Raw genomic sequence first — 12,200 nt, 5'->3', positions numbered from 1 at the left:
TTGTTTATTCTTTCAAGTAGCTAATGAAATACGAATCGCGACTATGCAAATGCGAAGGAACTAATTAAAAAATGTTCAATTCTCTGATTGAAATAAGTACTTATAGTTTTATCTCAACCAATAAGAGTTTAAAGCTACTGATCTGTTTTGTAAATTTTTCATCTCAAAAAAATTTAGTATGGAAAGCACAACTTTTTCTAATAAATAATGCTACCACTTCAATAAAAAAAATTCCACTTTTTCATGAAAATGGTATTCATGCAGTATCCTAGATGCTCTAATAGAAATGCACATATGCATGAACTTCATTTTTTAAAATTCGTTTTGAGGTTCTGTCAAATAAAAAATTGGTCTTTAACTTTATAAATTATCATAGACAACTATTCGTTCATTTAAAAATATGAAGGACCGGACGCCGCTACAGCATTGGCGGGAGCTAAGGATGAGTTCTAAAAGTCATTGCCGGTCATGGTACAATCTCTCCCGTCGAAAGCACATCCCTTCATCGGTAGGGGTTAGCTGATCCCACATCATTTCTGTACCCACCAGGTGAAAATAATCACCATACCGGAAGCTTCTCCGCCCCATTTCTGAGGTGCACCTCGGTAGGATCAATTTTGCATGTAATATTAAATTTGTACTGTTTTTCCTTTAAAAAAAACTTACCAGTTTTATAACAACTTTTTTCTCGGTCTGGTGAAATGCAAAGTTCTTCAACTGGAACCGTTGGAGGCATTGGTCCTGATTTGGGGTTATACTCGATATCCAACATTCCTGGAAATAGTATAAGGCATTTTATATAAATACTTACAATCGATTATTTTTCCAATTTTATTTCAAATACTTAACATAGATATAGAGATTATAATCGATTAACCAATTCAGTGTCTTTTTAATACAGAGAACTGACATTTCACCATTTCTGTTATTATTATAAAGAAGAAATGTTACTTAAGATCTGAACGCACTTTATTTTCCTCAGTTATTACGGGTAGTACATTTCACCTCGGAAATAAGTTTTTTATTTTATTTTAAATGACTTTTTTTCTGTTTGTTTTTTGCGCTGTTTTGTTTAATAATTCATTAAAAATTCAAATTTACCTTTGTAAACTTTTGTAAATAATTTCTTCCTTAAATCTATTTTCGTTAAAAGCTGACACTTTTGATGACAGTAAAATCCATCAACTGAGATGTCTTTACATTTATTTGTAAATGTAGCTCTGTCTATTTATTCTTGAACATAAATGCAAACAGTGTGACATATAGTGACAAAGGCTGTTTCCCCGAAAGGCTGTTATGTCTATTTATTTTTCGCATTCAAAATATAAATAAAGAAGTATTGTAATGGCCAAATAATCGACTACAAGATTTTGATGAATATATATACACATTCAGATCTTTTATAATGCGTAAAAATAGCTTTTAAAATTATTTTTGTCTTTCAGAAAAAGCGATATTTTTACCATGTAATGAGATAGAAAGTTTAAATTTATTTCCTTGTCTTAACATCAAAATTTTAAAAAATATCAAATTTTGGACAAGTTTCTTCTTTGGAATGTCCGTACGTATGTATCTGAAAGTGATAACTGAAAAAACGTAAGAAAACTTATATTCATAACATTTGATATATAGTTTTCTCACAGTTTCATAGTCAGAATTGAAGATGTATATGCAAATTTCTGAGCCAAATTTTTCAATAAATTGGACATCTATAAGTTTGTGTAATTCATTTGTATCTAAATGCGATGGCGTGAAAACAGTGATTTGGATTAATGAAATTTAGTTTACAATCATGATATAGAAATTTTAAATCTAGTAGGTCAAAGATGTGAACTCCATATGGTTACGTTATTGTTATTTACTACAAAGCGCATAATAACAATAATCGTGATATTAGTACGAAGTAGACGAGAAGAGAAACCTCCACCTGTTTACAAATGCCTGTTATTTCATACTCCACTTCAAGGCTTGATGAGTGCTTTCAATCTAAAGTCAAATCAAACCATGCATAACGAGCAAAACAAAATGTAAAAAGTTGATTTGGTAAACGAGTGATGCTTCGCAAAACGAATGGCAAGGAAACATCATGACATCACATGCGGGACTGGTCTGTATCAGTCTGTATCGAGCGCTTGCTTGAAGAAAACTTTTATATCTATATGAAGAAAGTTTAGTCAGGTTACATGTCGAATGAGACTTCGAAGAGTTTGAGAAAGTGCCTGTGAAGCCTTAATTGACGTGATTTTGTTTATGGTATCAAAATTATGGGCTAGAGGTGCCTAACAAAAATTATCGATGAATTGGTAGAAGAGCACAGCCAGAACTACCGAAGAACGTATGCAATTGTATTCTATGTCACAACAAAAAGATGCGGAAGCGATTCGGACAGAAGAGGAGACGTTCATGTGAGTGTGAGAGATCAGTAGCTCGCGAGGAAAAGCAAAGTAAATTTATTTTAACTATCACGCGGAAACCCAGCGAGTTTCTTGCGAGATTAGCTGTTTATGAAGAAAATAAACTTTATTGCCTTGAAGAAATGTTTGTAACCGTGATATGGAATTGCTTATCGGAAAATGCATTAAAAAAAAAGGAGTGGCTCGATGTGAATAAATGGATGACTAGTCAAGAAAACTGTTTCCTTATTTTTCTTGCGTAGAATATTCTATTTTTTGCAAACAGGAGCACAGGGTATGTGCTCACGAAGAGTGCAGAAGTACTTCGTTAGAGAAATATCTGCTATATTCGGCAAGCCTCAACAGAGTAACAATTTTCCTGTGAAATCAGGAAGATGCTGAAAGCTTGGGGAAATTATTACATTGTACACTGTAAAACGTTCTCTAATAAAGCAGTAGTTATGTGCACTACACATTCATTTAACGATAATGCTGTGTCCCATTACAGCCAAATTTCGAAACATAATCATAGATAAATTTCTGTACGATTTTCTTGTAAAACAGTATGAATTGTAAATAATAAATTACATTATTATAAATTTGTTCGAATTCTTTCTGTTCTCGAAATGGAAAGCATTGACCTGTTTTACATGGAATTCCATTTAAAGAATTATTTCGCTTAACGAATGTTTCGCATTATCAGTACAATTCAGGAACGAATTGCACAAAAAATAATACTCTTCAAACGAGATTCCAATGTAATATTAACTAAGTTTTAGTTCTTGATCATGTATTGCCGTATTCAATTCTGAATGCATTCTGTCCATAAAAATCGAGATACAGAAGTCTTCCAAAGCGACCAGAAACAGTCCATCGATCGAAATGAGTTAAAAACCAACGTGAAGTTTATTGAATTAATAGCAATCTTGGACCCATTAGTAGGTTTATTTTCTGTGTTCATCCAGCAGCAATTCCTTTGTTTTTTGTAAAAACAAATATATTTCAGTTAAACAGAATTTTGAAAAAATGTTTCTGGAAAAGTAGGTGCTTCGTGTATTTTTTGATATAATGAGAAATATTCTTCTCGTAAATGAGCTTGTAGCATTTATTGAGAGAATAATTTATTAACCCGTTGATTAACCATGACATTAAAGGAATTCTCTTTCATTAAAACTAATATATGGTATTAAGAAATCCCTTAATAAGTCATGTTTCATGACAAATCTTAAAAATGTCAAAAAATATGCAATCGTATATATTTTAATTCTATATTTTAAATTATGGGATGCTAATATACACATGTGGTAAAATAACAATAACGAATTCGTAATATTTTAATTTCCGAAGTATTAAATAATGTCATTTAGGATTTGAAATGTTAAAAGTCCGTATAATCAACCTTTGAACAGCGATATCTGTAGTAAAAAATTGTCCTTACAAAGTCTGCATGTTTTTTCATATTTCATGCTGCTATTATAACTGAATAAATGCGTCTTAAATCATAATCTCTAATCATAGCAGTAAAACATGAAAAATATGTCATAATAAAGAGGGAAAACATTTAAATGCATTTAGTGAAAATATTTTAATGAATCATTATTTAATTATATAAAATATTTCATAAATATTCCCAATTTTTCACTAATTTCATAATATGATCGGCCTTGCATATCTTTTAAATGTATTCAAGATTTATCATAATTGTTTAAATTAGAAAATTAAATCGTACTTAAAATATTTATTAATTATTTAAAGAAATATTAAAATAATTTTTATAAAGCAATGAAAAATAATAATTTACAACTTGCATCATAAATGCGTATGTTTTACAGTGCATGATAATTTACATTTTTAAAATGAAATTCGAAATCTTTCTCTATATAAGTTAATAAAGTATAAAGCGAAGTTAAAATATCATATTGCCTTGCTTATTAGGGTGAAATGAAGCTACACACAAAATATTTTATCTTAACACTTTGTCATTTGAGAAACAGAAAACAGTTAAATTCATTGTTCAGTTTTAATTATAATTGCTGAAATTTAGATTCTGCGAGTACTGACCTTTAATACCGCTCCTGAGCTTTTGAGCCTCGTCTTCAGTACTGCCATAAACCAAGGATAAATCATGATAGGCAGTATTTTGGTTCCAGTGAACTCGTTGTCCTTGAAAGAAATAGACAAAATGTATTGATAAATCAAACTTATACATATAACAGATTTTGATATTAAATAACTTACGTAATTAGAATTTGCTATTATGAAATTCTGGAGGAAAACAAAGTGATAAAGTTTTCTTTACTTAAAACTAATTTTATGACGAAAAATGTTTGCGAAGCATAACTGAAGGAAATGTAATTTTTATTCTACTGAAAACTTTAAAGAATGTAATTACTTTCACAATGAATGTTTTGAAAAACGCTGTAAACTAGTCAAATTTTAAAAATTTTTGCATAGAATAGATCGGAAAAAATATCTGTGGAAATAAGATCTGAAAGTTAAATAATAATTAAAAGAAGAAAAAATGGGGTAGAAATTTGACTAAAAAGTTATATAAACCTTGCAATTCGGAAATATATCAAATGAATTATTCAAAATCTCGCAGATAGCTTCAAAATATATTACCCAATTCCTGAACAAAAATATTTGATATATTACTACCCAGTATTTAAATATTCGGATTCAATTAATAAAAAGCTTGAAATTTACAGATTATTTTCGCTTTTTGAAGCATTAAAACATTTATAGAGAATTTATAAATGTACAAATTGTACATTTCTAGTTTAGGATCTGTAGAATATATTGAAAAATTGTTTTACCAAATTTGAACAAAAAATATGCATTAGATTTTAAATTATGACTTTGTTGTTTATTAGAAAATTCTTCAAAATTTAGGATTAGGCAAAATATTATTTAAAGATGTAAACTAGCATCAAAATGTATATCATGCAAATATAAAAGTCAATGCACTATGAAAAATATTGAGCTTAAAAACAAAATTCAAATGGTTTTTCAAAAAAACTTTCAGGAATAAAAAATATAGATTTAAAAAAAATATTTCATATTTTGGTAAAAAATCCAATTTTTAACGGTTACTTTTGTTAATTGTTTAAGGAAATAAAATTAAATCAAAAACAGTTTTGATTGATGATAAGATCATAAAGAATTTGATTGAAAAGTGAGAGATTTTGAATTATCATTACTGATTATTTTTAAACAGTTATTTGCATATTATTGCAAATTTATGTTAATATCATTGTAAATTTTTTAATAATAAAATTAAAACCCCTTTGTTAACGACAATTCTTTTTAACAATTTCTTATTCAGAATTTTCTTCCAATTATTTTGTGATAATCTATAATGAAAAATAATAATTAAGAATGAATAATAAATAATAATAATAATTAAGAATGAATAATAAATAATAATAATAATTAAGAATGAATAATAAGAAAATAAGAATTAAAAAATATCGATAAAAATAGTAACATTTAATGCTTTTCACAATTTTATTTCCAATGAAATAGTTTTTCGTTTTTTTGAAATTTATAAAGAGCAGCATTCTTTATTCAGAAATAAGTGTTACTAATTTTATTTTAAATGTTACTCATTTAATAGATGTTATTCATTTCATTTTATTAAAATTAGAAAATTATTTTTACTGATTTTTTTATTTCTAAGACGTTTTAATTTTTGTTCTTTTCATAAATTACAACAACTGGTTTTTCATTTTTACGTGCTATTTTTACCAAAATATTACTTTGCAAACATTTTGAAGCTTTTTCATTTTATCCTGTATTATTTATTTGCGAATTCCATAGCAAGGAATTACCATGGCGAATAACTACAGCTTAAGTTTATAAATTTCTGTTTTTTAAAATTTTATTTACATGTAAAAAGTGGAATAAGCTTTCATTTCCCTCAATATTACACCTAGACTTGTACTTCCAGTTACAAAATTTGATTAAATAGAATGGTCAATTTCACTAGCTCAACACCAGCCAAAGATATGGAAAAATAGTCTAAGACAATAATTTTGCCTTTTAATATCACCGCAAGTTCTAGTAGCATGAAACTTTGTGTCCTCACAGTTGAACGTAAGAAAAACATTTCAATATTAATGCTGTATAGGGGTCGTATAAAAATGTAGTTTTCCTTTTTAAATCCCTTTATACAGAAGTCAAAGCATTTACACACATTTCTTATTTCATGAAACTTTGCAATAAGAAGCATGTCTAATTGAAATATTTTAAGAAATAATGTTCGTTCCCTTTTTTCTTGGGACACCTTGTATATATATATGTAATAGAATATTGGTCAAGTTGAGAAGATATTAAGCAAAAACATTCAATTCTGAAATATACATTTATGTTTCATAATATTTTTTTTAATGCTTATTGCGTTTCTTGGTTCTATTCTTAACAATTTGTTACCTGAACTGCAGTGCTTGCAGGGAACAGTTCTGACGAAATTGATGCAAGTTTGTCCAAACTTAGGATAGAAAGGATCTTTAGGAGGCACCGGTATGGACATGCACTTGTCACTGTAGTGGGGTCCTGGATTACAACACTGAATGGCTTCATGTGTTCCATATGCTGCTCAAAGAAATTAAAAAGTTATTCTTTATTTATTAATTGTAAATAATGAAATAAGGTTTTTTATTGCATAGATACCACAATTTTTTTAAAAATTCAATAGTTAAACTATGATATTCCAGAAAGCAGATTTCTTGCAGTTTCGATTAATTTTTTTACAGAAGCAAGTTTTAATCCAAAATCAGCCTTCATGGGGAAGCAATTCAGAATCAATTTAAACCAGAGAAAGAAGTAAAAAATCGATAAGAAATAATCTAAAATATTATGCCGCAATTTTTTTTCTTTTACAAGCTGAACGAACTTACTTTTAGGAAAGCCGAACTGTTTAGAAACCTGATTTTTGCAAATAAAGAAAATCTGTAGTCATTTATATTATTGCAAAATATATATAATCAGAAATATTAATCAATGCTATAAATAGGAGTTTTAATAATTTATTCATAATAATAATTTATTAAGTGATAAATACCTGCTCATTCGAAAACTGCCAATATTTAGATGGATTATATTATCAATATATGTTTTAAAAATATCTAAAATTCTATAACATGAAATTCTTTTTTTTTAAATATCATAAACACAAATTTAACTGTTGAAGGAATTAAATTTTTTTTTATTCATATCACTTTTAGAGTAAATATAATTCCAAACAATGTTCTTTTTTTAAAAGTTATTTTGCATTTTTTATTTTTATACATATTTTTTTTCTATTTTAATAGGCAGCGAATAACTATTTTATATTTTTTTTTGTGGTAAATTTTCAATTTTCATTCAAAAAAATTTTTTTTATTCATATTATTTATAAAGTAAATATTGCCCCCCAAATTTTTTTTTTAAAAAAAGTTATTTTGCTTTTTCTATTTTCATAAATATTTTTTTTTAACTTTTATGCGCAGAAAATAACTATTTTATACTTTCTGAGAGTAATTTTTTAATACTCTAAAAAAAACTATTAAATATACATACATACATATTTTAATATAGGAATTCCCATTTAGATTATTCTTTGGGTATGTATATGTAGAGTAGACATAATGAATTATTATTATCAAATGTGATAAACATTTACGAGACATTTTCATCAATTTGTTATTCTGTATGACGATTTTATTTAATGGAAAATGTGCATTAATATAAAATCATTTCATATAATTGAGGGATTTATGCTGCATATGCTTACCTTCTAAGATTAAAATTATTGCTCTAACTGAAAGCTGCATACATTCATAAACATGCAATGTACAGGCATTCTTTTACAAATTCTTTGTTTTCCTGCCAATATCAGTTCCATTTATACTTTCAAATTGCTCATTCAGATTATCAGAGGAACCCATAGTACGGTGTTAGTTGCTGCATGCTTCTGTTTTATTCAGAGGAACGCTTGCCCACACGTAGCCACCAAGTATTTTTATACCAAATCAACCATTCCCCGACATGTGCGGCCATCTACCATATGAATTTCATAGTTCATTTGGATTTAATAATATCTCTAGAACAGCATACCTATTACCGTTTAGGTGAGCGTTATAGTCTTTAAATTTTTCGTTCATATTATAAAAATTCAAGGCAAAGATAAATCAAATACAACTTCAGGATGCAATGCAGTTCAAGGCAGAAAAATCAATCTGCCACTATAAAATATTAAACGGAAACTTAAGATAAGAAAGCAAGTTACTTACAGTAATCTCGGAAGATGTCGTTGAGAGACAAGTCATGGGCCAACATCTGTCCCCACTCCATGAAGTGGGTGGTCAGGTGATCGGGCTTGGGTCTGATTTCCTTGTGGAACACGTTCGATACAAGACGGGGATTGGGAAGAGGATTGCCTGTGCAGGATTCTCTTGGGAAGGAGATTTCTGCAAAATTTATTCCAGAAAAGAGTTGTAATCGTAACAAAACAAATTTTTATTACTCATACAATAAAAATTGAAACATGAAAGAAATGCCCTAAAATATTTTTGAAAAATAGCTATATTAAATAGCTATATATAATATAATTGCTCTCAAATGAATAGATTAGTAGGAAGGCTTCAGGTATTTTCATAAAATAAATTCCAACCGTTTACGAAAAATAATTAGTACTTAGAAACATAATTAGAAAGCAGTTGAAGGTATTCTACATTTTTAATATATTTATATTATTATTATTATTAATTTAGGTATCTTTTGTTATTAATTGTTTACTTGTATTATTATAATACGCTTGATCTTAGTGGTGATTAGTTCTTTTATTACCTTATCTTGAAAGTAAAGTATTTTTTTCTAATTACGGGTAAAAATATATAATTTATTTCATTTTTCATGAATTAATTTGACGTTCGTATTTTATTAGAGGTCTCAATACGAAGAATTTCTGTTAATAATTGTTATGTCAGAAAGATTATAATACCATATTTTCAGATTTAATAGTTAATTATTCCAATCATATTAATATTCCATATTAATGTTATTAAAATATTAAAGAAAAGTAATTAATAATACAAAATATCGTAATAATAAATATGAAATATCGTAACATTATTGTTGGCATTATAATATTTTTTAAATTTTTTTATCTATTTCTCTAAATGATAAGACTGAAAGGTAATGTTTATTGGAAATTTATTTTATGCATCAATAGTTAAGAAAAAAACCTAGCTATTAATATTGTATAAAAGAATTAAGATTTATTAAGGAAAATATAAAGTTTTCATTAATTTTCCAACATTTTTATTTAACCTATTTCGTATTTATATAAATGGAACTTTGTAATCCACTTTTTTACTTAAGTCTCGTCATGTTTGAGTACTGGGATTTTTCATACTTGGATATGCTTGTACTATTTTTTGACAGTACGCTATATTAAAAATTTTCAAAACTTTATATCCAGCTGGAAGATTAATTTAATTAAATTTAGATACTATAAACTAGAGATGAATTTAATAAATATTTTAGATTCCTTAATAAAAAAAATGTTTAAAATAAAAATTATTATTTTGCAACAAAATAACTGTATTTTGAAGCGATTACTTTGTTAAATTATTTCGAAAAACTCTTATATTTTAACAACTGAATTATATTTATATATTCCAGCAGCTGCGTACTAACTAGCACGGAATTTAATTAAGTGAAAAATCTATTGGATTTGTCTGTAAAAATCAGAAAACAAATTCATTTCTTTTTAAGGTGAAAATCATAGAACTCACGCACTTTCATAAAATTATGCGAATGAATAATGCGAATCTATTATCATTTTTCCATTTAGTTTGAAACTTTCTTCATTTATTTTAATAAATTTTAAACAAAATTAACTTTTGTATGTATTCTGTATGAAATCAAGCAAGTCAAATACCAGATAACAGAGACTTAAATGAGCTTACTGTCAGCATAATCGAAAGGCAACACTCTTCTGAGACAATTGTCAGATTTACCCCAGGATGGGTTTTTCAAATTATTGCAAGTGCCATCTATCGTCCGATATTTGCTGTACTCGGCGTAATAGCAGTGAACATATTGATCACTGCATTTTGTGATTTCTTGCCTAGTTCCATCAATATTTCGAGGATCTAAAATTTCGTACCTGCAATTGAAAAAAGTTTTTAAATAAATATGAAAAAAAAAATTACAAAACAAAAAAATTTTTAAAAGCATTTCGTATGCACAAAATTAAATAAATATTAGAAAGACTAAATAAAAGTTTTTTTTAAACAAACAAAAAAAAATCCAATTACTATTTGTTTGCATGAAAAAAAAAACTTTTCTAATTTCACAAAGCTATTTGAAAGGTATCGAATTTGTATAAAAATTTCAATATTTTGAAAAAAGAAAATTAAAGATTTTGAAAATTAACATGATTTTGAGAAGGCAATCTTAATTTTCAATTAAAATAATTCATGCTGTTGTCGATTACTTAATTTTATATAACTTGTATCATACATATATAAAAGATATAAATGTAATTTTTATGCGTTTTATCTCTGATATTATTTTAATATCCACAAATTTCATAGCTTGTATTCTTTAACTTTGATTATAGAAATTGTTTTAATTTTAGCATTATTTGTAATTTTAATTATAGAAGAATTTCGACATTTTTCGAATTTTTAATCATGCATTAAATGTCTTTATGAAGGTTTCAATAATAAATTAATCTAATGAATACAACTTGTAAGGTTCAAATTATATTAACAATTGATCTATTTAACCTGTACCAATGTATTATCTAACGATTTTTAAAATTTTTTAAACTGCTTTTTTTAAATAAAAAGTCTAGTGCATTAAGTTATAGACGATTCGCGCGCTTAAATCGAAATAATAAACCAGTAGAATAATCATAAAGGATTTTTTAAGCAATATTTTACTTAAAGAGTTTAAAATTGCCGACTTCATATTTTTATTTTAGAGTGATGCAGTAAAAGAGTTTCGTTTCTCATTTATTTATCAATATAAAAATTAGCACAGAATTTCAGATCTTTTATTATTTTTATTCATTAATTGTATAATTCTATACAAATAATATGAAAGATTGGAGGTATAGTAATTTAAAATCACACTCGAATAATTATTCAGAAAATTTTTTATATAAAATCAATCTAAATTTTTTAAATAATGTTTTTGTTCAAATCTTTCATATTTATATTTAAAAATTTAATTGTTTTTAATGAATTATTGACTTAAGCTATATTAGTTCAAGAGAGGTGAAAATATAATTGGTAGAAATAGTCGTCCCTGCACAATTTACAATAACTGATACAAGTTAGTTTGTATTCTCTTACTTCATACGGCATTCTCTCTTCAACTGAGGTCCGTAAACTGTCTGTATATCTTCATCTCTTTGGCTTCCCACGTAGGGTGGAAGAACTGGCACGCTACTGGCACCACCTGTCATGACAAACAAACAAATAAAAAAAGACAAATGAGCATCGTTATTTAATACAATAACGAATAGCATTATACTGAATAACAATTTCTTTTTTAATACGATAAATAAAACTGAAAAATAAAAAATTAGAAAAAATCTTGATCTTTATTCGCCGATTTCTAATATCATTTGTGATTGAAAATTTGTGATTTTAAATATTTTTATGATCTAAATAATTATAAGTATAGATATGTTTGTTCCATGCATTTATATATCTGAAAAAAAGAGCTGTAAAGTTTTGCTTTTTAGAATTTTATGGAAAAAAAAATTATAATTTTTATTTCCCACGATGTAGTTTTGTATAGAGTCGATAG

General features: G+C 26.8%; 1 protein-coding gene across 1 annotated transcript in view; it reads right to left on the bottom strand.

Moving 5' to 3' along the window:
* Positions 1-12,200, bottom strand: part of LOC129981279 (peroxidase-like) — a 60,414-nt gene that overhangs the window by 11,820 nt on the left and 36,394 nt on the right. Inside the window, exons 3-8 of the mRNA XM_056092051.1 lie at positions 11,741-11,846; positions 10,346-10,545; positions 8,666-8,842; positions 6,825-6,986; positions 4,455-4,556; positions 667-774 (exon numbers count right to left, since the gene is read on the bottom strand). Of these exons, the coding sequence (XP_055948026.1) occupies positions 667-774; positions 4,455-4,556; positions 6,825-6,986; positions 8,666-8,842; positions 10,346-10,545; positions 11,741-11,846 (855 nt within the window). The remainder of the gene's footprint in view (positions 1-666; positions 775-4,454; positions 4,557-6,824; positions 6,987-8,665; positions 8,843-10,345; positions 10,546-11,740; positions 11,847-12,200) is intronic.

This window comes from Argiope bruennichi, chromosome 8 (assembly GCF_947563725.1).
Source record: "Argiope bruennichi chromosome 8, qqArgBrue1.1, whole genome shotgun sequence".
Taxonomy (NCBI): domain Eukaryota; kingdom Metazoa; phylum Arthropoda; class Arachnida; order Araneae; family Araneidae; genus Argiope; species Argiope bruennichi.
The sequence above is the reverse complement of the archived record's forward strand: the minus strand, read 5'-3'. Positions and strand labels throughout refer to the sequence as shown.